This window comes from Eptesicus fuscus, chromosome 19 (genome assembly GCF_027574615.1).
Source record: "Eptesicus fuscus isolate TK198812 chromosome 19, DD_ASM_mEF_20220401, whole genome shotgun sequence".
NCBI lineage: Eukaryota > Metazoa > Chordata > Mammalia > Chiroptera > Vespertilionidae > Eptesicus > Eptesicus fuscus.
Genome location: NC_072491.1, coordinates 35990628 through 36014322, shown reverse-complemented (window position 1 = coordinate 36014322; position 23695 = coordinate 35990628). Strand labels below are relative to the sequence as shown.

General features: G+C 40.0%; 2 protein-coding genes across 3 annotated transcripts in view; one reads left to right on the top strand and one right to left on the bottom strand.

The window, feature by feature from the left end:
* The window catches only part of CRH (corticotropin releasing hormone), a 339387-nt gene that overhangs the window by 246406 nt on the left and 69286 nt on the right, over positions 1-23695 (top strand). The gene's annotated exons all lie outside the window — the stretch shown is intronic.
* Positions 6466-23695, bottom strand: part of DNAJC5B (DnaJ heat shock protein family (Hsp40) member C5 beta) — a 59626-nt gene continuing 42396 nt past the window's right edge. For both annotated transcript variants that reach the window (XM_008150377.3, XM_028158798.2), the window contains 3 exons: positions 15361-15574; positions 11816-11987; positions 6466-6795 (listed from right to left, as the gene is read on the bottom strand). In XM_008150377.3, the coding sequence (XP_008148599.1) occupies positions 6701-6795; positions 11816-11987; positions 15361-15574 (481 nt within the window). In that variant the 3' untranslated portion in view covers positions 6466-6700. The remainder of the gene's footprint in view (positions 6796-11815; positions 11988-15360; positions 15575-23695) is intronic.

The following is a 23695-nucleotide window of genomic DNA, read 5'->3' as shown; positions in this document are numbered from 1 at the left end:
TGCTTGGAGGACTGGTACCCTGGAAATGGACATTTTTCTTTATATCAGTGAGAAGGGAGGGCAGGGTGCTGAACTTTAAAAAAACAACAACTCTGTAATTGGATCAGAGCCTTGATTGGGTGCCAAGCTAACATATTTAACTTTTGCATTAATTTAATGCTAAGCCTCCCTTAAAAATTAAGGATTCTGGCAGCTTTTGTGTTTCTAGCAGTAGGGAACTTCTCTTTCTATGACACAGGTTAACTTAGTCATTTTACAAAATGTCCCTGACTCTCTATCTTATGTCAGGCACTGTTTTAAGTACTGAGGATTCAGCAGGACATAAAAACAGACAAAAATCTTTGCCCTTGTGGTGTGGGAGACAGACAATAATCAAGATAAAAAGTATGTTGGTGGAAGGTACTAAGGAGAAAAAAATAGAGAAGAATGGGTGAGGTGGGTGTTATAATTCTAAGCAGGGTGGTCCAGGAAAGCCTATGGAGAGTGACATTTCAGAAAAAGTCTGGGGAAGTCTCCATGCTCTAAGTACATTACATTTCTAAATTAACCTAACTCTGACTCAGAGCTGCAGTTAAACACTGTAGCAAGAAATATACCTCAGCCAGGTTTTGAGAGTCCCTCCCCATCCTTTGGTTGTAGGGAATTAGCAGGGGGTTATGTCTCTATCTTCCAAGTGAGTTTCAAGCCCCTAATCTTGCCTCAGTCTTTTTGTTTGGTTTTTTTTTTCTTTCCTGAGGTCTCAGTGTCCAATCCTGTGTGGTTCCCTGGAGGAGCCAGATGTTGGCACAGGAATCTTTCATTATGGCTGCAAAGCCATGGCTTAATTTTGTCACCCAGCCACATGCAAGTGTTACCTCATCATAGCGGCTCTCCCCTGTAGGGACACAAGTGTGGGCTACTCTGGGAACACACACACACACACACACACACACACACACACACACACACCCGCCAAAACTCCCAAACCCATCTTTAATCTAGAGGCCATTCATGATGGGGGTATTTCTCTTCCTCAAATTTCAGTACACACCTTTCTAATAGACCTTCTAAACAGCCCAAGCTCCCAAACAAGAGCCTGGGTATTGTTTCCAGGTGTCTGGCTACCTTTCTTTTAAAACCTCTAACGCTGTGGTAACAAGAGAGTGACTTTTAAAGATGCAACTCAGTAGTAGGATCCTTGTTCCTTTGACTCTGCTAAAGCACTAAGGATAAAACAAAAATAATGTTTCAATAAATTACCTTTCTATACATTCTAATAATGAATGTGGTCATTATAAATTATTTATATTGGCCAGTACACTCAGAGAATTGTTTGAAAAGTAATTTTGTTCTCCCTTTGCCTATTAGCATGGTGATTATTTGTGCTTGAAGTTAAGGGGGAAAAGATATTTCTTTAAGAATATTCTGTTACCCAGACTATTTCCAATCTCTCCCTCCCCCACCAGTTGTGGTATATTTATAATAGTTCAGTTTATCTAAAAGACCAGTAAATGCCTTTGAGACAGCATGGAGAGACCTAGAGAGTATCAGGCTCAGTGAAATTAGTCAGAGAAAGACAAGTATCACATGATCTCACTCATATGTGGAATCTAAGTAACATAATAAACTGATGAATGGAGTGGATCCAGAGACATGGAAGCATGGAACAGAGTGTGAAATCTCAGAGGGAAGGTGAGGGAGGATGGGTGAGTGGAAGGTAATCAACCAAGGCCCTTCTATGCATATACACTGAGTGGCCAGATTATTATGATCTCTGAACGCATAATAATCCGGCCACTCAGGGTATATCCTATATAATAAAAGGCTAATATGCAAATTGTCCCCTTGACCAGGAGTTCAACTAGCAGGCAGGCCGGCCAACCGCCCATGTCCCCTCCCCCTGGCCAGACTGGCTGGACTCCACCCAGGCACGAATTCATGCACCCGGTCTCATACATACAAATATATATATATACACACACACACACACACACACACACACACACACACACACACACACATACACACACATACACACACTAGAGGCCCAGTGCATGAAATTCGTGCACGGAGGGGTGTGTCCCTCAGCCCAGTCTGCACCCTCTCCAATCTGGGACCCCTCGAGGGATGTCCGACTGCCCGTTTAGGCCCGATCCTGGTAGGATCGGGCCTAAACAGGCAGTCAGATATCCCTCTCATAATCCAGGACTGCTGGCTCCCAACTGCTCGCCTGCCTGCCTTCCTGATTGCCCCTAACCACTCCCCTGACAGCCTGATTGATGCCTAACTGCTCCTCTGCCAGCCTGTTTGCCCCAACTGCCCTCCCCTGCAGGCCTGGTCACCCCTAACTGCCCTCCCCTGCAGGCCTGGTCCCTCCCAACTGCCCTTCCCTGCTGGCCTGATCACCCACAACTGCCCTCCCTTGCAGACCTGGTCCCTCCCAACTGCCCTCCCATGTTGGCCATCTTGTGGTGGCTATCTTGTGTCCACATGGGGTCAGTCATCTTTGACCATATGGGGGCAGCCATCTTGTGTGTTGGAGTGATGGTCAATTTGCATATTATTCTTTTATTAGATAGGAGGATTAGATAGTAGAGGCCTGGTACACGGATGGGGGACAGCTGGTTTGCCCTGAAGGGTGTCCTGGATCAGGGTGGGGGTTCCCTTGGGGTGTGGGGCGGTCTGGGTGAGGGGCCTGTGGTGGTTTGCAGGCTGACCACAGCCCCCGGCGACCCAAGTGGAGGCCCTGGTATCTGGGATTTATTTATCTTCTATAATTGAAACTTTGTAGCCTTGAGTGGAGGCCAAGGCAGGCCAGGGCTGCGGAACCTTGGCTTCCTCCATCGCCGGGGGCAACTCAAGCCTCCTGCTCTCTCCAGTTCGGCTGCCGCCATTTTTGTTGGGATTTATTTATCTTCTATAATTGAAACTTTGTAGCCTTAAGTGGAGGCTAAGGCAGGCCAGGGCAGGCAGAAAGCTTGGCTTCCTCCATTGCCAGGGAAACCCAAGCCTCCTGCTCTCTCTGTGGCTGCAGCCATCTTGGTTGGGTTAATTTGCATACTCGCTCCTGATTGGCTGGTGGGCATGGCTTGTGGGTGTAGCGGAGGTACGGTAAGTTTGCATATTACTCTTTTATTAGATAGGATATATATATTGAGTGGCCAGATTATTATGTGTTCAGAGATCATAATAATCTGGCCACTCAGCGTATGCATGGCCCATGGGCACAGACAATGGAGTGGTGAGGGTGGGGGCAGGCTGGAGGAGGTCAATGAGGGGGAAAGGGGATATGTGTAAGTTTCAACAATAAAGAATTATTAAAAATAAATAAATAAAAGACCAGTAAAAGTTAAGGTGGAGAGTTGACAGTGGTGAGCAGAGAGATTAGGAGATAAAAAAGAGAAATGAAGGTCAAATGGAAGAAAGGTAGAAATGGGAGAGGGAGGGGGACAGGAAAGGGGATGGAGTACTGAGAAATGGGGAAGCGAAGGGACAATGAAGAAACAAGTGGGGAGCACTGATTCATTACTAAACTTCTAAAGGTCAGAAGTTTGACACAGTGTCACTGGGCTAAAATCAAGGTGGTAACAGAGTTGTGTTTCTTTCTGGAGGTTCTAGAGGAGAATCCATTTCCTTGACTTTTTCAGCTTTTAGAGCTGCCTGTATACCTTGACTCATGGCCCCAACCTCTTCCCCCTTGAAATCATATCTCTGACCATTCTCTGATCTTCAAGTGCATTTTTCTGACCATTCCTCTGTAGTCACATCTCTCCCTCTCCATAGCCAGGAAAGGTTCTCTCTCCATTTTTAAGGACCCATGTGATTAGATTGAGCCCAGTTTAATAACCCAGGATAATCACCCCATCTCAAGGTTCTTAATAATCACATTTGCAAGGTTCGTTTTACTATGAAAGGTGATATATTCACAGGTTCTAGAAATTAGGACATGCACATTTTGGGAGGCCATTATTGTGCCTACCACAGAGATCATGTAGCCTTCTTGGAATTCTCTGTAGGTGAGATGATCATGTATATCCAGGATAGGCCATATCAAATGTGTTTTAGCCTGCATGTCATTTGAAATGTAGAAATAGAATGTCATTTATTCTCAAAGAATTAAGAAATGCATATTTTGGTGAAGAAAAATGCATATTTTTATTATGTTCTAATGTAAGACAGCAAAAATAAATGGATGAACTATAAAACTTTATATGAAATCCCCTACTCAGGTATCCTGGAGACCAGGATTAGGTAGTGAGCTGCTAAAGTGGGTGGTTCGTTTGATCCTGCATGAACCAGAGCCATGCAACCATTGCTGAGGATCATGGTCAGCATATCCCTTCTTTCCTTGATGTTTCTCTGCTAAGATGTTTGTGGATTCAGAATAACTGCTGGTAATTCCAGATGGCCGCTGCTGCCCCTTGACTCCCAAAAGATGTTTAAGTGGCCCCTCCTCAGATTAAGAGTTGATGATCCTTGTGTCTGTAGCTAAGGGACATTCTGTGTAATTCATTTCCTCATTCATAGGCATTCATGTGCTTGCATTTGCCACACATTATTGTAACTAGAAACTAGCCTTTGTGAGAAATATTGGTCAGGACCCCTTTAGGAATTTAATTTCACTATTTGATTCTGATTCATGTCCTCTTCTCATCTTAACCATTCTTGTACCAGCTCCCTGAGCAAGCTGGGAGTGGAAGTAAAAAACTCCCTGTGAGAGAGAAAAATGAGGTCTGGGAGAGAAAGAGAAGCCAAGGTTTGTTATGTGCAGGTTGTCATTATAAAACTAGAGGCCTGGTGCATAAAATACATGCACTCAGCAGAGTCCCTCAGTCTGGCCTGCACCCTCTTGCAGGCCTAAGCCATCAGTCGGACATCCTTAGCGCTGCCGTGGAGGTGGGCGAGGCTCCCACCACTGCCGCTGCGCTCACCAGCCATGAGCCCGGCTTCTGGCTGAGCAGTGCTACCCCTGTGGGAGCACATTGACCACCAGGGGGCAGCTCTGGCATTGAGCATCTGACCCCTGGTGGTCAGTGCACGTCATAGCAACCGGTCATTCCACCGTTTGGTCGATTTGCATATTAGTCTTTAATTATATAGGATAGGCCTGACCTTTGCAGTCCTCAAATTATCCACAGGTAGAGCTATTTACCTCAGAGTTCTGAGTTCATCACTTGGGCTGTTATAGTATTGGGTATGTTCATAGGTCTTGTTGAGTGAGAATTTATATACGGAAGAAATTCACATCACATTTTTCTGTGAGTACCAACATATACAAATTTATGCAAGATCACCTTATATTTGTTAAACACTTGACTTGTCAGAGTTCTTTAACCTCAACTTTTTCATCAGGTCTTACTGAAGATGACAGCAGATATGAAAACAGAGTCATAGGGAGATTAACTATATTATTCTCATCTCACTTGATCAAAGGGATAGTTAATTAGAACTGAGATTAGAAAGTTTCTTAACTTTCAAACCAGGGCCCTTTCTACTTGATTATGTCGATTAAAAAAAAAATTCCAGTAACTCAAGAGTTAGAACAGAGTTTTAATGACATCAGAACTGTAAGAGGTATCACACCAATTCTCACAATGTATATTTAACCTTAATTAACTGTTATTTGGTGGTAGGGGAATAAGAAACAGAAAAAAAAGGCATTTCATAATATCATAAAAAACATAACAAGATCTTAAAAATGCAAGGTCATAGAAAGATCTAAGAAAGACCTTGAAAAGCAAACACTTTTGCTGCTGTATTGTTCAGAAATAGCACATAATGAATATCTGGATCAAATAAGTAAATGTAAAGATAACCTCTAAGTTTAAATGTTTAACATGCACAGAAATAAACATTTTCTCATCAATGTAATTAGTCCCACCAAAAATGGGATAAGTGATATGCCTTTCAATTTAGGCTATAGAATTTAGAATTCTACCCTTTACCTCTTGTGTTGTTGTTTTTCTTTAGTTTAGCTAATCTAGGCCAGTTATACAGAAATAATTTTTACGTAAAAATGATCAACACATTGTTTGGGACTGGCTTGAGCTCATAATGATTTTCTGGATCATTTATAACATTTACAGGTTGGAGTTTTGTTTTTGTTTTTGTGCCAGTCTAAAAGTACGCACAAAACCTGTTTCTTCCTGGTTTTATTTGTCAGTTTTCAACAAATTAAAATTTTAAATCTTTCAAAAATGTACTTTAAAATAATATGGTTTGTCTTTTTTACCTAATAATTTTTTTTCTGCCTCTTTAAATGTTTCTGTAGCCATATTGAATATTTTCCATACATGAAAAATTCTCATATATATTTTGCTGATATTTATGGCAAATATGAATATTGCATTTAGCTAAATAGATGAAAAGTGGCCTTTGCTTCAGAATATTTTTTCAGTCTGTAAGGAGTGAGGTCTGGCTCACATAAAGGGCAGGCTCCTAATGCCTGTGCAGTGCCACTGTCCTACCTCATGCCAGGAGCAGAAAACAATTCTCCAAGTCTTTATTCACCGAAATGGAATGTTTCATTAGGAATTCTACTCAGAGAGTAAGTCTGCATACTGGAAAGTTATGTAGGGAAAGTTGTCTTTCCCTAACCTAAAAATAAAATACAAATGTGGAAAAGTTCACAGCGTTTCATGCCCCCTGTCCTCTCCCCATGACCACCTGGAGGCCTGGGTGAACCAGGAGGAGGTACCGCAGACCCTCAATGGGCTCAGTATTAAGAGTCTGTGCAATAACTTCGAGGTCCTTCTCTGATTAGCTGTGTTTTCTCATTTGCATTTGTAGGCTGAAGAACAACTGGAAAGTCCAAATCTAAAAATAAACAAAGCAAAACAATAAATACCCTCTTATCATGCTATGTTTTCTTTAATGGGGCAAGTGGTAGATATTTTTGTTGAAATGATGATTGGTAAATCAATTCAATTTGTAAGATATTGAGGATGGTTATCATTTAAAGGACTTCAGAAGGGAGGAGACACTGTCCTTACTCTTCTATAGAAATATACTTCTATAGAAATATAAAACCAAAGCACTGAACCCAGCTTTCAGTTTGAGGCAATTGCTGAACTTGGTTTAGTTTTTACCATCTTATGGGAATGAGGATAGGCCACTACATATCATATAGACTATAATATATATTATATGAAAAATGCCCTCTAGAGTTGTGCAGTGCACAATAGCATATAAGGCTCTCGTCGGGAGAGAGGCCAAAACCCAGAGTTTGCTTAGATAAAGAGTTTAATAGGAAGCTCCCTACATAAAGCCAAATACTCAAAATGGTTATATGCTCTGTAAATCACCACACCTCTAAATCTGCAAGGAATTTTGTTAGTCTTGAGTTTTATTACTGAGACATTTACTACATTTGCTGTTCCGCATTCACCACACTTTATAGACCAGAAGAAGGGCACCAAGGAAGATATTAAATTCTTCCTATTTTTCACTGATCCTCACTTCCCTTCCTACTCCCTCTATATGAAAAAAAAAAAAAAGTCTCCACCTAAACCTCACACCTTATACAAAAGTGAACTCAAAATGGGTATAGATCTAAATGTTAAACATAAAACTTTTAGAAAACAATGAAGAAAATCTTTATGACATAGGCTTAGGCTAAGAGTTCTTTGACATGACATCAAAAGCATAATCCATTAAAAACATTAATAAAATTTTCATCAAAATTTTTTCTCTGCAAAGCAGCAGGGAAAAAATATATATATAGCTATAACATTTTTGTAAAACAAACAAAACCCTCTAAATAGTTAGACAAAAATTTTTTTAAGTTGTGATCCTTGACGAGCTGGTGTCAGGAGGTTGATATAAACTTGCCTTTCTTTGACTCTGTACCCACCTGTAGTGGTTGAATTTTTATGAGTATGTCTTACTTTTCATACAAGGTCCCAAACCTCCCCATCATTGGTAGCTTTCAAATGAAGTTGGGCCGCAGTCTGCTAGAAAAATTGTGGGGAGATGAAGGTAGACACCTTGGACTCCTTCCAACTCTAAAATCTTAGGATTTTATGATTAGATTAAACATAGGATAATAAAAAATCCTCTAAGTGAGAATATGTTTGCTATATTTTATTCTATTTCAGAATCACCAGAATAAAATATGCAAAGCTCCAATGTCTTACATGTGCCTTCTAATGGACTCAAATCTTGATGTATGCTGCTTATCATTTGTCACGAGAAATTTGATATCCAAGTGACTAGTAGCTACTTTCAAGTGCCTTTTCTTAAACAACTTTAAGTGGGCCCTCTTTTGCAGAACGGAAGAGACCATAATCCATTAATAGGATCAGGGTCCAGAAAGTATAGTCTTCACATGAAATCTTCGTTTTCATCCTCACAAGCCTTAAATTGCACTAATTATACCAGTAAACTACATTAAGTCGTTGAATTAGTGGAATAAAAGTCTGAAACTAACTAATGCACTTCACTTCAAATAAGGCATAAATTTTCATAATGAAATGTTAAACTAACTAATGCACTTCACTTCAAATAAGGCCTAAATTCTCATAATGAAATGTTAGACTGAGGAGCAGTGGTGGTGGATTTACTGCAGTTAATGAAAGTTAAGCTTCAGGGACCCTAGAGATATGTTCACATTTTTTGTAGATTTGCAAAAGTAAAATATTTTAATCATAACAAAACACTGTCTCTTTCCACTTTACTTTTCCTCCATCATGCTTTTCTTCTTGATGAGTGGCAACAGAGGGGCTATGGACATTTTGGAGACTCAGTTAAGGGGAAATATAGTTGGGGATAGGTTTCCTTTGGGTTTAGTGAGATATGATTTTGTGGTTTGCAGCAACTCTGTGTATAATTATTGGTAGCCATACCGGCATAGGGATAGCTTTAGGGATAATCTTGTAACTCACTATGCCAATTCACTTGTTGAGGGGGCATGAAGATTCACACCAGAGGTGGTGTCACACAATATAATATGTCAGTGGGCTCTGACCCTGGCAGTATTGGGTGATGGAGGGGAAACAAGGTTTGAAATGTGCAGTCATAAAATGGTGTGTGGAAAATTTTTTCCAAATATTATGTTACATATGAAATCAACTGATTTTCGCAGATTTGACAGCAATCCCTAAACATTTAGACATTAGCAATAATGAGTTGCAAAACTGTAACTTTTCTAATCTACAATCATAAAAACAAATTGAACATGCTAGAAGAAAGAATTATTTTTCTATTCTTCTTACAGAAAATGATATTATACAAATATTGTTAAATGAAGAGGCAAGCAAAGAATATGCACCCAGAAAGCATAGGGTAAAGGTATTATAGAGATGTACCAGGCAGTTAATTAAACTATTGTTATTTTTCTGGATTTTGTGATATTTATGTTATTTGGCAGTTTTTAAGCTTTGCAATTTGTTGTGATTTCTTCTTCTCATTCTAAATAAATATTTACTTTCTGATTTAATTTTGCATTTGTAATTTTGTGTTCTTTTTCGTAAAGAGGACTGCCCCCCACATTGTATAAGTTTCAAGCCCTACAAAATCTGGATTAATTCTGCATTGGAGCTTTTAAATATATAGGAATGGAATAAAGCTTTTTCCTCTTGGTTAAGTCTTCTTTGGGAGGGTGGTCTATTTTATTCGTCAGTTTATTTTCTTCATTATATTCCACTTATAAGTGAGATCATGTGATACTTAGTAATACAGTAAAATGGGATCATAATTTACTTAGTCTAGAATCTGACCTCTGCAATGGAATTGGTAGCTCTGGGGGACATCAGAACTGAGAACAGTGAGAGACACATAGATTTATCACCAGTCACCCTGCAGGAAGGAAACCTGGGTGGAATTTGGCACCAAGGATGAATTTCTGTTCCAGAAAAGAAATCTGCAAAAAATGTCCGCTGAAATGACCTGGTGGAACTTTGATCTAATTTAAAAGCGGAAAAACTTTGCCTTGGCTGGTGTGTTCCAATGGTTAGAGCACCAGCTCACGCACCAAAAATTCATAGGTTTAATTCCTGGTCAAGGGCATGTACTTGGGTTGCAGATTCCATCCCCAGCCCCAGTCAGAATTTTAAAAATTAGAAGAGGAAAAACTTTGAGGCTTTTCAGAGAAGTGTGAATACTGGATTTGTGATATTAAGTTCAATTCACCTAGTTTTGGGTTTCACAGTATAAAAGACAAGTTAAGGTAGCTCTTTACAGTGGATGACGATGACAGTGCTCTCCTTCCTATCCTTGGTCAGTGAGTGAGTACTGGATAGGATTGATGGATATTATGGGAGATCCGATGAACAATGGGACCAGAGACCTCTGACATGATCTTTCATCATTTTACCTGCCTCAAAGAGCAGTTGGGATTAATACACTGGGCTCATCATTCTTAAACAAGTTATGCCAAGACCATTCACTGGCCCTTTTCTGAAGAGGAGTTTGCACATATATATCTCTTTTTACCCCATGTATGAGTAATACTGCTTGCTTGTGCTTTTTGATATTTATGCTTCCTTTAAAAGACTTGTTCTTTTATATCCCGAATAAGGCAAAGGAAACTTGTGATCACATTTCACCTTCGGACCATACTTTGGCTCCAGGGGCAGTAATAAAAAATTGTAATAGCAACCCCCATTTGCTGGACTGGACACCCAGTGGTCCCCATAAGAAGGGGTCACAGGTTACAGGAAAATTCCTTCCATCCTCTCTGACCCACCAATCCTAAAATGGTGTGAGACTAAGCATGATTCACATGATTGAAGACTCCTTCCTTGAAGCTGGAGTCAGGATGGGTAATAACTGGATACTACTTAGCATCACATTTGATTGGGAATAAAAGATGCATGCAAGCCTTTAAGCAGTCTGCTGCTTGATGTCATGGAATTTGTTTCATTGTGATGCAAAGAATCAGAGTATGGTACAGTCCAAAGTGTACCATTCCTAATTTCAACAGCTTTGACAACAGTGGGCCACTGTCTGAATTACCAAGTAATTCTCTTATTTGGCTGTCTAGGGTTCTTTGTGATTTAGTGATAGTCCATAATTCAGAATAATGATGCATTCTACAGGAGAAAATGACAGTAGAATTATGGCTACAAGATAAAGGACAATGGCAGGTTTGACTCCAGCTTGTTTAAACAAAGTCACTTTTCAGAGAATGTGAGATATTCCTGGTGTTGTAAGTTCTGTGAGATTTTTATCATTTGCTACATTTTTTCGTTATCATTTCTGGGCAAAGTGAACTCAAGTAATATCTCATGGATATATACATATATAGACATATGGGGGTGATTTAACAAAGGAAATAGCCCTATTTACATAGGACAATATTTTTGATGCTGGTTTAGGGCAAGCTCTAAAGTGTAGGTTTGGAAGGAAGCTACATTTCGAGGGAAAAAAGACTATGTTCCCCAAAACTCATTATCAAATAGTCAAAAAGAAGAAAAGTGACAGGTTGCTGACTTTTGATGTCCATTCCCTTCTATCTGAATAAAGATCCTAAAGTAACAGGCTGAAATGCTTCTCCTGGGAGAAATTTCTACCTTGGTTCTCCTACCCCTGGGCACTCCCAATCCTCCCTGAACCCAGAGCTCACACTCTTGTAATGAGACCATGAATTATACTAGCTTTGCATATTGTACTAGATCAGCATATTTCTTTCTAATGGTGTCAGGCTCTGTTTTTCTCTGTTACTGCCAAAAGTAACGATTCTTTCATCCTCTGCAAAAGAAGCTGACAGTGTGTGGGGTTCCCCCAACCTGGCTGATAGATTTCTCTCACTTTAGTGATATACCCATCACCATGGGACCTGGTGCTTGGCCAGGTCTATGAAGGGACACCCACTACCTCTACTCTCATCTTACTCTACCTTTTTCCATGTCAGTCTTGATCTGCTCCTCAAGATCCTCTGGGGACACATAGAAGTCCTCTTCTGGCTCGGATGATTTGGGCCGGCAGCGTCCACAGCAGCAGTTGCAACAACAGCACAGACAGCAGCAAAAATAGCAGCCGGTCAAGAGGCCAATAATGACAAACAGGGCCTAGGAGAAACAGGAAAAGCAATACAGGGGTGAGGGGTAGTGGGGTATGTGAGAACTCCAGAAATCAAGTGTGTACTCATGTACCTCCAGAGACCTGAGGACATTGCAGTTCACCCTGCACTCTCATCCCTATTGCATGCAATTTATTTTTAGTTTCCTTGGAAACAAAAATTCCACATAGAGTTTTACCTAGTAAGTTAAAACCCAGAGGAAATGGCTTGTAGCCAAAGTAATGATGCATGACATTTTCTTCTTTATTCTTAAGTTATGGTGATCATTATTAAGAGTAAACCAAACAAAACAAACCCAACCAACCAACGAGCAAAAAATCTGCAGGTCTCATGATCTAACCAAGGGGACAGAATCATTCTTACCAGAGGAGCTATTGATAGCTCCCCCTCCCCCACCCACATTCCTCTTAGTCTCCGCAGACTTTCTCTCCTCAGTATATCTTACACTCCCCCCTGTCTCTATCCTGGCTGGTAGGGCTTTAGAAAAGGTCCTGTTATCTCTGGATAACAGGAAAAGCAATACAGGGGTGAGGGGTAGTGGGGTATGTGAGAACTCCAGAAATCAAGTGTGTACTCATGTACCTCCAGAGACCTGTTATCTCTGTTCTCTGTTCTGGATGTTTCAGTAACCTCATAACTGGCTTCCCTGCCTCCTAACCCACCCTATGTGTTGCTGCTGGAGCTTCCTGAAATATATATATTCTCTTGAACCCAGGCAGCTACTCTGCTGCCTCTCAGATAAGGCTGGAGCTCCTTATTATGGTCATCTGGCCTTTGCCAACCCTTCTCCTGCACCAGCCTGCCCTGTTCCTGCCATACCTGCCATAGCTTTGCTCTCCCTGTGGATTCGTCTGCCTAGATGTACCCACCTAGCCATGTGACAATTACCCACTCCGTGTTTCAGAGTCATCTCAAAGATCCTCTCCCTGACAGGTTTTCTGATCCCCTCCCCTCCTTTGTACTTCATACAAACTTCTACCTTGGTGCTTAAGTGGTTTATACATCTTTGAATCAGAATGCAGATTTCATCTAATAAAAGGAACAAAGGGGATAAAGATCACTGGGTGTGTCTGCAATTCTTCAGTGTCTTAAGGTGGAATCTTTTAGGTTGAGGAACCTCACCTGCCTCATCCCGGCTTCCCAGCCCAGCACTCCATCTATCTGACTCTGGCCCCAGTTGTGGGGTGGCTTGGAATGAGGGAGCTTTAGTTACACCCTCACAGCTAGCATCTTTTTGCTCTGAATAGTCTACATTTTCATAGACTTAGGTAAATTACTCTAAAAATAAAACTGCAGCCCAGCCGGTGTGGGTCCTTGGTTGAATGTCTACCTATGAATCAGGAGGTCACGGTTCAATTCCCAGTCAGGGCAGCCTGGGTTGCGGGTTTGGTCCCCAGTGTGGGGCAAGCAGGAGGCAGCTGATCAATGATTCTCTCTTATCATTGGTGTTTCTATCTCTTTTTCTCTCTCCCTTCCTCTCTGAAAATCAATAAAATATATTTTGAAAAAACAAACCTGCAACACCCTCCTCCTCTCCAACTGCCTCTAAGACCCTCCTGTGCAGTACTCCTGAGTCATTGCCCCAACAAGCTCCTCCTCTCATCCTTTTAAAAATGTTTACAATGCAATTCCCAGAATTTTCTCTTCTCTGAAAATTTTCTTTAATTCATATACTGTTTTGTTCTTTAGTTGTTTCAACTAGATTGTCTATCTTGTTTATCCTTTTCAGTGCTTAGCACAGTACTAGGTGCAAGTGGGTGTCCAATATTTTTTAAATGCATATTTTAATAGTACAGATTTATTCGTACAGAGCATACTTAATTCATGATCACTGTGTGCCAGGCCACTCTCATGGGCACTGTGCAATTAGGCTTTGGCACAAGCAGAAGGGGAAGGTAGAATTTTTTGTAGCCCTATTTTTAAAAAACCACATCAGGAATTACTTTATATACCGCTTATACTACTGGACATCTGCTTGTCTATGAATTTTGATCAATTTTGTCAACTTCCTGAGCAAAGAAACCTATTCTCATTTTTATGCAGGTGGGCTCCCATATGCAATCAGGTGCTGGTGTGCAAATAATCTAGAACTCCAGATGGACCTTCCCATGGGAGAAGTGTCATGCCTGGAGGTTAGGTCCCCAGGCAAGCCCACAAAAAGCCCATGTTGTTATATGAATGTTTAATCTATCATCAGAAATGACATTGTCAGTAAGTACACTCTCATTCCAAGTTCCAGATCTGCTTGGCAGGAACTTGTCTCCCTCCCAAGTCTTCAACAATAGAGAAAGGGGATTTTAGTGGGAATCCTAGTTATCCCCAAGAAAAGGAAGTATGGGACTGCAGGAGGCAAATGAGGCTTTAAGTTGCAGACTCTCTCCATGCTTATGTACAAAAACATTCTCTTCCTGCATATATAAAACTCTTCAATTTAGCAATATTTATTTTAGTGGAAGAAAGAAAGTAGCAATCAAAATACTACAGAGCATGCCTTTTTGGAAATCGGCAGCTTTATAAATTATTAATTACAACTCATGAATGTAAGTTCATATGATTTCACAAAATGTGTGAACTGCTCACATGTATGTGAATTGTCCCATAATATGCTTGTGGGCTATATATATATGTTCATATGCAAATACATTTTTATCAGAAGATATTAAAACTCATAAACAAATATAAAACCATCACCAAACATACATATAGTAGGGTTTACTAGGAAACTGCACAAAATTGCTGTCAAAAATCAGTTCTGATTGCAGTAAGTCCTTAAAGATGTTGCCTTTGCTTGACCAGATATCTTTTTTCTCTCCTTCCCTCTCTCTGTCTCTCCAACTTCCTCTCCTCCACTACTTAATTCTCCCCTTTCCCCTCATTTCCTTCACTACCTCACCGCAGGCTCCACGTGAGTCCATGACATCATTACCACACACTCTCCCAAGTATTGTGTTTGCTGATGTATTCTGTGCTATAAATAGTAAAGTACATGGCTAAATTTGTTAATAATAATTTATTAGGCAGTCATCACACTAATAAATTATTTTCCGTTTTGAGCAATGAGTTAGTTCTTAATTAGTCACTATGGAGGAAGAGAAGGCAGTCAAAATTAACCTGAAGTTTCAAATGCAAATATAATTAATGTCTGGAATTATTTTAAGTCGTGCTGTATATTACAATCATTTGATGAGCTAAAGCAAAAACAACCCTCAAATAACAATTTTCCATCAAAGCTATATCTTCTTTTATTTACAAGAGTTTAATAATATATAAGGTTAGGCTTTCTCTGAAATCGAGTCTAAAAGCGTGAATAATATAATGATCTAACAGGAAATTGGTTTTGAAGAAAAAAAAATATGATTCACCTTTGCCCACCAACTTGAAAGCATAAAGTAGGTATTAACATTTTCATCTCCAAATTGCTCGGCCACATAGAGTCCCAGCGATCCGTACTTGTCATATATGATTCTCTTGGACATGTCAGTAAGTATTGTGTGGGCATTGTTGATTTCCTTAAACTTGTCAGCAGCAGCTGGGTCATCTGGATTCTTGTCTGGATGGTGTTTCAGGGCCAACTTTCTTTTAAAAAAAAAGTAAGGGAAATGTCATTTGACAAGAATTACAATGGAATTTTAGAAGGGCACTATTCATTTGTACATCCTTTATAGATCTAATACTATGAAATGAGCCCTAGCTGGTGTTGCTCAGTGGATAGAGCGTCAGTCGGCCTGTGGACTGAAAGGTCCCGGGTTCTATTCTGATGTGTCTCTTTCACATTGGTGTCTCTCTCACATCAGTGTTTCTCTCTATCTCTCCCTCTCCCTCCCACTCTCTCTAAAAATCAATGGAAAAAATACCCTTGGGTGAGGATTAAAAAATAAATACTGTGAAATGATAATGTTGATTTAACTGAGCAAGTGCTAATTAAATGTCTCTTGTTTGTAATGTGCAGGTACAATAGTATTGTTTCTCCTCTCACATCCTCAACGGGATTCTCAAATACATGGTTGTTGGGGCTGAGACATCTTGCTATTGACAAGTATTTGAAGTTTATTATTACCTGGAAGCTGATCACTACCCCACCTCACCATGCAACATGCATGGAACTTTAACAGCAACAGGACCAGTTTACACCAAAAATTTCACTTACAACTGGAAGACTTTTCCAGAATTAACAAATTTTCACACCACATATTCTAAAAGTTAAATTCACCTATCAAGCATTTTTCTAATTTATATTTCCTTAGATACATTATAACCCCTTCAACAAATCTTCCACAAATCCCTTTTGTTTTTCTGAATAAATACTGTGACTGACCTTGTATTCAAATGTATATTTTACCTCTTTTCAAATTGGTCTTTCCACTTCAAATAATCCGTAGAAATTTACTTGTGAGTAAAAGGCCCTGTCTCTGTGGACCATAAAGCAGTTTTAAGGGGTGTGGGTGTGCATTGTGCTGCCTCGTTTGTGTATAAGGGGAGCGGGGCGGGGGCAGGGACTGATTGGGAATATTGTTTATCTTCAGTTATACTCAAGTACAAATAAAACTGTAAAATGGATGTAAGAAATGAGCTTATAATAGTCAGGCTCTGGCTGGTAGCCCTCTCCGGAGAGATTTAAATATTGATTAAAGCCATGTATAGAATTGAGTCTATAGTAGTTTTTCCAATAAAAAGTCAATTAATTTTATGACTTTCTACTGGAAAGTCCACATGACTTATTTTCCCTGTTGTGCCTATAATAGGTATATGTAGGAACACACCATATGGTTTTGTTTATTTTATCACTTTTAGAGTAAATTGTTTTATTTTAATGCAATAATAAGGGCAGAAAAGTAAAGTATATATTATAAAGCAAGCTATACAATAAATTGGCGGGGAGGGGGAGTCACACCTATTTTATGAATGAAAGTATTGTTAGGTTAGGAAGTAAGTGAATAATAAAGTAGCTCAGTATCAGGATGCTTAAAAAATACCAAAATATTTAAAAGTACAAATCTTGATATGTAATCCATTCTAGCTTTGAACTCAGGATAAACAAAAAGAACAAAACAATGATGGTTCATTTTAAATTTGATTAACCAAAACATTTTTCATCTTTTTGAGGGATGTTTGGGGTATCTAGAAATTCTTATAGATGGAACCATTGGAGACATTTTTATGTGCAGAATTTATGATGAGATCTTATGCTAATAGCACAAAATGCCTATTTTGTCATTTTTTAAAACTTTATATTTACTATATGCCAGCATTATTGTAAGGATGTTATAAATATTAATTCATTAATATTCACCAAACTCTATGAGATAGGTATGATAATTTCATTTAACAAATGAAGAAATTTAGCCAACAAGAAGGTAAGTAACTTACCCAATTTCACACAGCTAACATTTAGAGCCAGACTTTGAAGACGGGCAATCTAACCCTGAGCACATGCTCTTAACCACCAATATGCTGCCTCCTATATATTTTTAAACGTAAGGAAGTAAGGCACACAGATTATTAGTAGGCCCTTGTAAGGACTTTGGCTTTTGGTCTAGGTAATGTGGGAAACCATTGGAGTGTTTTGAGGAGAGTGGTATGATCTGACTTCAGTTTCAGAAGAACCAGTCAGTCTTGGAGAGGACAAAGGTGAAAGCAGGGAGACTTTTAGAAGTTTATAGTGATTCAGACGAGCGTGGCAGTGTAGAGGATGTAATGAGAAGTGGTTGGATTCTGGATATATTTTGAAGACTATCTGGATTGGATGTGCAATGTGAAAGAAAAAGAGGACCCAGGGATGCACCAAAAATTTGGCCTGAGCAATGGGAAATTTGGAGTTACTGTTAAAGGGTTGGCAAGACATTTTTTTTTTTTTTTAGTAGGAAATTGTTTGCTAGGATTTGCAATTCTCTTTTGGGCACCTCTGAGATGCCTATTAGACTTCCAAGTGGAGATGGAGGTAGAGAGATCTATGAGCCTGAAGTTCACATGAGAATTATGGGACAGGTACGTTTGGGAGTTCTCAGCAGGTAGATAGTATTTAGAGTCATGGGATGGGAAAAGATTCCCAAGAGAGTAGGTCCAACAGCAGTCCAAAGACTGAACTTTAGGAAGGAGGAACCAGCAAAGGAGATGACAAAAAGAAAGACTAATGTTGTAAAAGGAAAAAATCCAGAGAATATGGGATCTTGGGGTCCAGTTGAGCAAAGGATTTGAAGAAGGTAAGCTGTGTCAAATGCTATTGACAAGTTAGGTATGATGAGGATTAAGAATTGATCACTGGATTTAGTTATATAGAAATCTTTGGTTACTTTGACATGCAACCCCCCCACACACACACATAAACACATGCATCTATACACACACAGACAATCTATATATACATATAGACCCACCCCCTTGGGAATTGTCTATGGAGCAAGAAACGTGTAGAATTTAGGGTTGAAGGAAGTGCTTGGAGTACATTTAAATGTACCTTTACTCACTTATTTTAAATACATTTCTTAAAATTTATATATATATATATATATATATATATATATAGAGAGAGAGATAGAGAGAGAGAGAGAGAGAGAGAGAGAGAGAGAGAGAGGGAGGGGGGGGGCGGAGAGAGGTAATATGCAAATTAGGCCAGGATGCTATAACGGTCATGACCAGCTCAGGAGGAGGATGCATCATAACAGCTCAGGAGGAGCTGCACGTGCAGATGGGTGGGAGGGGACTGTGTGCCGCCCCCAGCCCCAGTGGACACACACCAGGGGTGGAGGCGTGCTCCAAGTGGCTGTGGCGCGGCTCAGAGCACACCCCTGGTGGGTGGCGACGGTGGCTGGATCGAAGCAGCCCAGGTCCTGAGTGCCTGACAGTGGCCGGAATGAAGCAGCCTGGGTCCCAAGTGCCTGGCAGTGGCAGGAGTGAAGCAGACCAGGTCCTGCCTGGCAGCAGCCAGAGGGAAGTTGGTGCCAGCAGCCAGGGGAAGGAAGGCCTATTCTTGCATGAATCTTTGTGCATCGGGCCTCTAGTGTGTGTGTGTGTGTGTATATATATATATATAAAAGCCTAAGCGACTGAATGGCCGAACGACTGGTTGACCGATGGTTATGATGCACACTGACCACCAGGGGGCAGACACTCAACACAGGAACTGCCCCCTGGTGGTCAGTGCACTCCCACAGCCAACCTCCTGCGTCTGGACAACCTCCTGCGGTTCCTCCCCCACGCGAGATGGCCCTGATCACCGGCCAGACCGAGGGACCCCACCCATCACGAATTCATGCACCAGGACTCTAGTTGTGTATATTTCATTATATAGGGAAAAATAAAGCATAAAAATAAGTAGAATAGAAAAGAAAATGAAAGGTTATATCTATAAGCACAATTAACTGGGTTTATAGATGTACATTGGGATTATAGGTGATTCTATGTTTTGTTTTTTGTTTTAATAGCTGAAAGTTTAGAGTTTGTTCCCTTAAATGGCTCATGACAAATTAGAAGGGGGAAAAGGAAGGAAAAAAAGTCCTCAAACTTTCATGATACAACATTCATCATTAAAAAACCTCATGTGGATTCTTTAAGCACATTAATTTTAATGGCTCAATATTCCTGGAATTCTCACTGTGTGCCCTGGAATACAATTACAGTATTTTCCCTACTAGTTCCAGAGATCATGTCCAGACCAGTCAAATGCAAGAGCTGTTAACTTCTGCTTAGAAACAAAGAAATCCCTGGAAAATGGCTCTTCACATACATTTCTTTGTTTCTAGTGTTCAGTTGTAGACTGATACACACCGCCCAAGAGTTGGCCAGAGAAGCCTGGCTTCCTATCATATTTTAAGCTGCTTGGTTCTTTGTCAGCTCACAAGGGCAGATGCTCTCAACCATTTATCACATTCCTCTAACAATGGAGTTGGCAAAGTCAGAGAGCTGGAACACCTCCATTTGTAACAAGTCTAATTCGTGGTTGCCAGCAGCATTTTGACTCCTCTTGGCAGATACTCTTGGCTCTGAGGAATCCTCTGGAAATATGGCTAGCAGAGACAGCTGCCAAAATTACACAATTGCTCAAGGAGATAGTTGATCAGTGACCCACCCCCTTGGGAATTGTCTATGGAGCAAGAAACATGTAGAACTTAGGGTTGAAAGGAAGTGCTTAAAGTACATTTAAATGTACCTTTACTCACTTATTTTAAATATATTTCTTATAATTTCTAATTTTATACTTAAAAGTGACATATTAAATCAGAGCCTGTAATTCTAAATCTCTCTCTCCCATTAGTCACCTATTAAACTGGTATAGCTATAACTAATATTAGAAGTAGCAACAATGCCTTTATTTTTATTTCTACTTCAAAATCCAATGACAGCTATAAACTGAAATGCATAGTGAATTCAGTGAGTGACAGATAAGCCAAACATAGGTTTGTAGCTGTGATTTCCTAAGGCCCCCAAGAGCTATCTATTTTGAGGCAGTGGAATAATTCTAAGAATTGTGATGTTCCTCCCAGTTCTCTTCCTTACACCACCTAACACTCAGGTGAGATCTACCTGCTACTCTACCAGTTTCTGAGTCACCTAAGACTTGATTCTGACCATGTTGCTCTAGCTCTAGTCCAAATCTATCTCCATGGGATTGGAATGCCAGGCTTTTCCTCTTTGATTTTCTGTAGTTTTTATGTGATGTGCTTGGGTATAATTTTTTTTTTTTATTCTGCTTGGCTTTTACTGGGCTTCTGCTATTTAGGGATTGATATCGTTCACAAACCTGGAAAGTTCACATATATTATGCTTTCAAATGGCTTTCTCCTTAATTCTCTTTCTACTCTCCTTTCAGACTCCAATTGCATTTATCAAAAGCCATGTTAATGGATCCTCTATGTATTTTATCTTTCTTGTATTGTTTCCTCTCCTTTTCTAATTCTTTCTATTTTTTTCTGACCTATCTTCCAGTCAGCTCTCTAATCTGTTAAACCCTACCTTTGAGTCCTTGATTTTGGTCATTATATCTTTTAGTTATAAAACTTACCTGTTTATTCTTAAAATCTGAAATATTTTCATAATTTTCAATTCTCTCTGAAAATTCTCATTGTTGTAATTTATCTTTCTTGATCCTGATAGTTATTTTTAAATCTACATCTGATCATTTTAATACCTGAGGTTTCCACAATTCTGTTTTTATTTTCTCATTTCTGCTATTCTTGTTCATATTGTCTTGGCTTGAGTACTTGATCATCTCTGTGTGCCAGATATCTATTTAAAAAACTTTTAAAGAAGTATTTGCAGAACTAAGATGTTATCTTATACCAGACAGTATTTTTATTTCCTACTTTCAGATGTCTGGAGGCACTTACAAAATTGGGATCATTTTAATCCAATATTAGGGATTGAGATTTTCTTGGTCAACCAGTGGCTCAAAGTTTGATTACAATCCATGCAATACTGATGTTTCCATGATCTTTGTATGTGTAATAAAACTACAGTAAAATTTAGTAGCTTAAAACAACAAGCATTTTACTTATTTGCCTACAATGTTGTAATTGGGTTGGACTTGGTGGGGACACATTTCTTGCTGTATCTGGCTTTGGCCAGGACTGCTCAATTGGAGATGAAGGATCTGCTTCCAAGGTGGCCTTGCTGACCTGCTGGGAAGTGGTGTTGGCTGCTGCTAGAGTTCAGCTGGGGCTGTGGGCTGGGGACTTGCTTCCTCCACATGGCTAGGAGAGCTGCCTCACAACATGATGGTCTCAGGGTAGTCATATTTTTTCAGTGGCTAGCTTAAGCCAGATTGCAAAAGTAGAAGCTGCTAGAACTTTTAATGTTTTAGTAAAATATCACTTCTGCCACATTCTATGGATTAAATCAGGTCAGAGAACCAGCCAGATTCAAAAGGACTCCACAAAGACATGAATACCAGGGGGCATAGTTTGAGAGGCTCACTAAAGTCATTGTCAACCACAGATGGTTTACTTCCTTGCTGCTCTTTCTCCTGGGGTGCCGCACTTGGGAGTCTAAATAGAATTGCAAGATTCCCATTCTTGTTGGGCTAGGGTCCAAAACTTTTCTCCCTTTGTAGAGTCCTGCTCAGCCTCTCAGCTTCTTTTCTCCCATATTATGACCTAGTCAGCAGTAATTCTTTATTCTTAAATGATTTTAAGATGTATATTTAGAAATAGAACTTTCCTTTTAGTTTTTCTGGTTGTTCTCAGCAGAAGGGAGAACTGGTACAAATTACCTAGCCAGTGATACTCAGAAAGTCTTAATTCAGAAACTTCTTAGTTTTTATGTTTATGTTTTCTCCTTTCAAATATAAACTGTGCAAAAAACTTGATACCACTGTTGTATAAATGAGCCAAAGCACCTCTATGTTGACCCCTATGTTGTTCATTTGTTTCTTTTTTAAAACATTGATTTTAGAGAGGGAGGAAGGGAGAGAGATAGAGAGAAACATCAATTGAGAGAGATACATTGATTGGTTGTGGCCCATAGGGGCCCCACCTGGTGATCAAGCCCACAACCTAGGTATGTGCACTAACCAGGAATCAAACCTGCAACCTTCAGTGCATGGGACAATGCTCTAACCAACTGAGCCACAACAGCCAGGCCTTGGTTTGCTTCTTTATTGCAGGCTAAGACCCATTAGCTCAAAAGCCTACTGGTGTCAAACTCCAATTTTTATACATTCAAGTATTTTAAAAATAACCCAAACAAGAAGATTGTTAGCTTTTTAGAGCCTGCCTGCTTTATATATTGCAAGACCTCACCCTACAGCTGCTGGCCATTGATAAGATACAACCATGTGGTTATAAGACTCAAGCTGCCATGGCCCATTGGAGCTCTCTGACTTCAAGACTTCTCACTAAGCTTCTGAGTGACATCACCTAGACAGTGAGTCTCCTTCCCACATTCTTCTTCTGTTGGGAGTGCCTTTGCCCGTTTCCCATTCTGAGGGTGGCCCCATGCTGTTAGTCTCTGAAAGATCTCATTCCATGAGGGGCTTCCCCTCTCCTTTGATCCTGTGGAAGCACCGCTCAATAAAGCATGTTGTGTGTTACTGGCTTTCTTGGTCACATCTTTTCCCTTGACCAGCCCTCAAGTCTTTCAAACCCCCTACAAACATTTCATGTATTTGTACCCAGTACAGTTTCACTCCCTACAAAAAGCTCAAAAAAAAAAAAAAAGCAATATGCTACTGAGAGCTGAAACGAGAGTATTAATGGGGCTCAAGGAAGCAGGATCCACTGGTCCAGGATTAGTGTAGAGTCAAGGGACAGAATAGAATTTAAATAGCAAATAATGATGCCAGTACTACCTCTGCTACAAAATTATTTCTGAACACCTGATACCATAATGTACAACTCAAGTAATTGAATCATACCAAAAGCAAAGGGCCCCCTGAAGGCACATTACACAGTCCTATGATTTCTTCAAATTTAGAGATGTAATACCTGATAATCTCCCCCTGGAAATTGGGTGTTGTCTTGGATCCACAGTCACATTTGTGATTCAAGACAGATTGCATGAGATAACAATAGGAACCATAAATGGGAATCTGTTTCAGGGAATTGGTCTTTTCCATCATGTAGAAACACATTGAGAGGCAAGTGCTGACCTCTAGTGGCGGTCAAGACAGTGACTCCACTGTACTTCAATGATTCCTGGCAAATAATCCCAGATTTTTACTTGACTTTATGAGGCATTATGCTTGAGTATGTTTTTAATATGAGA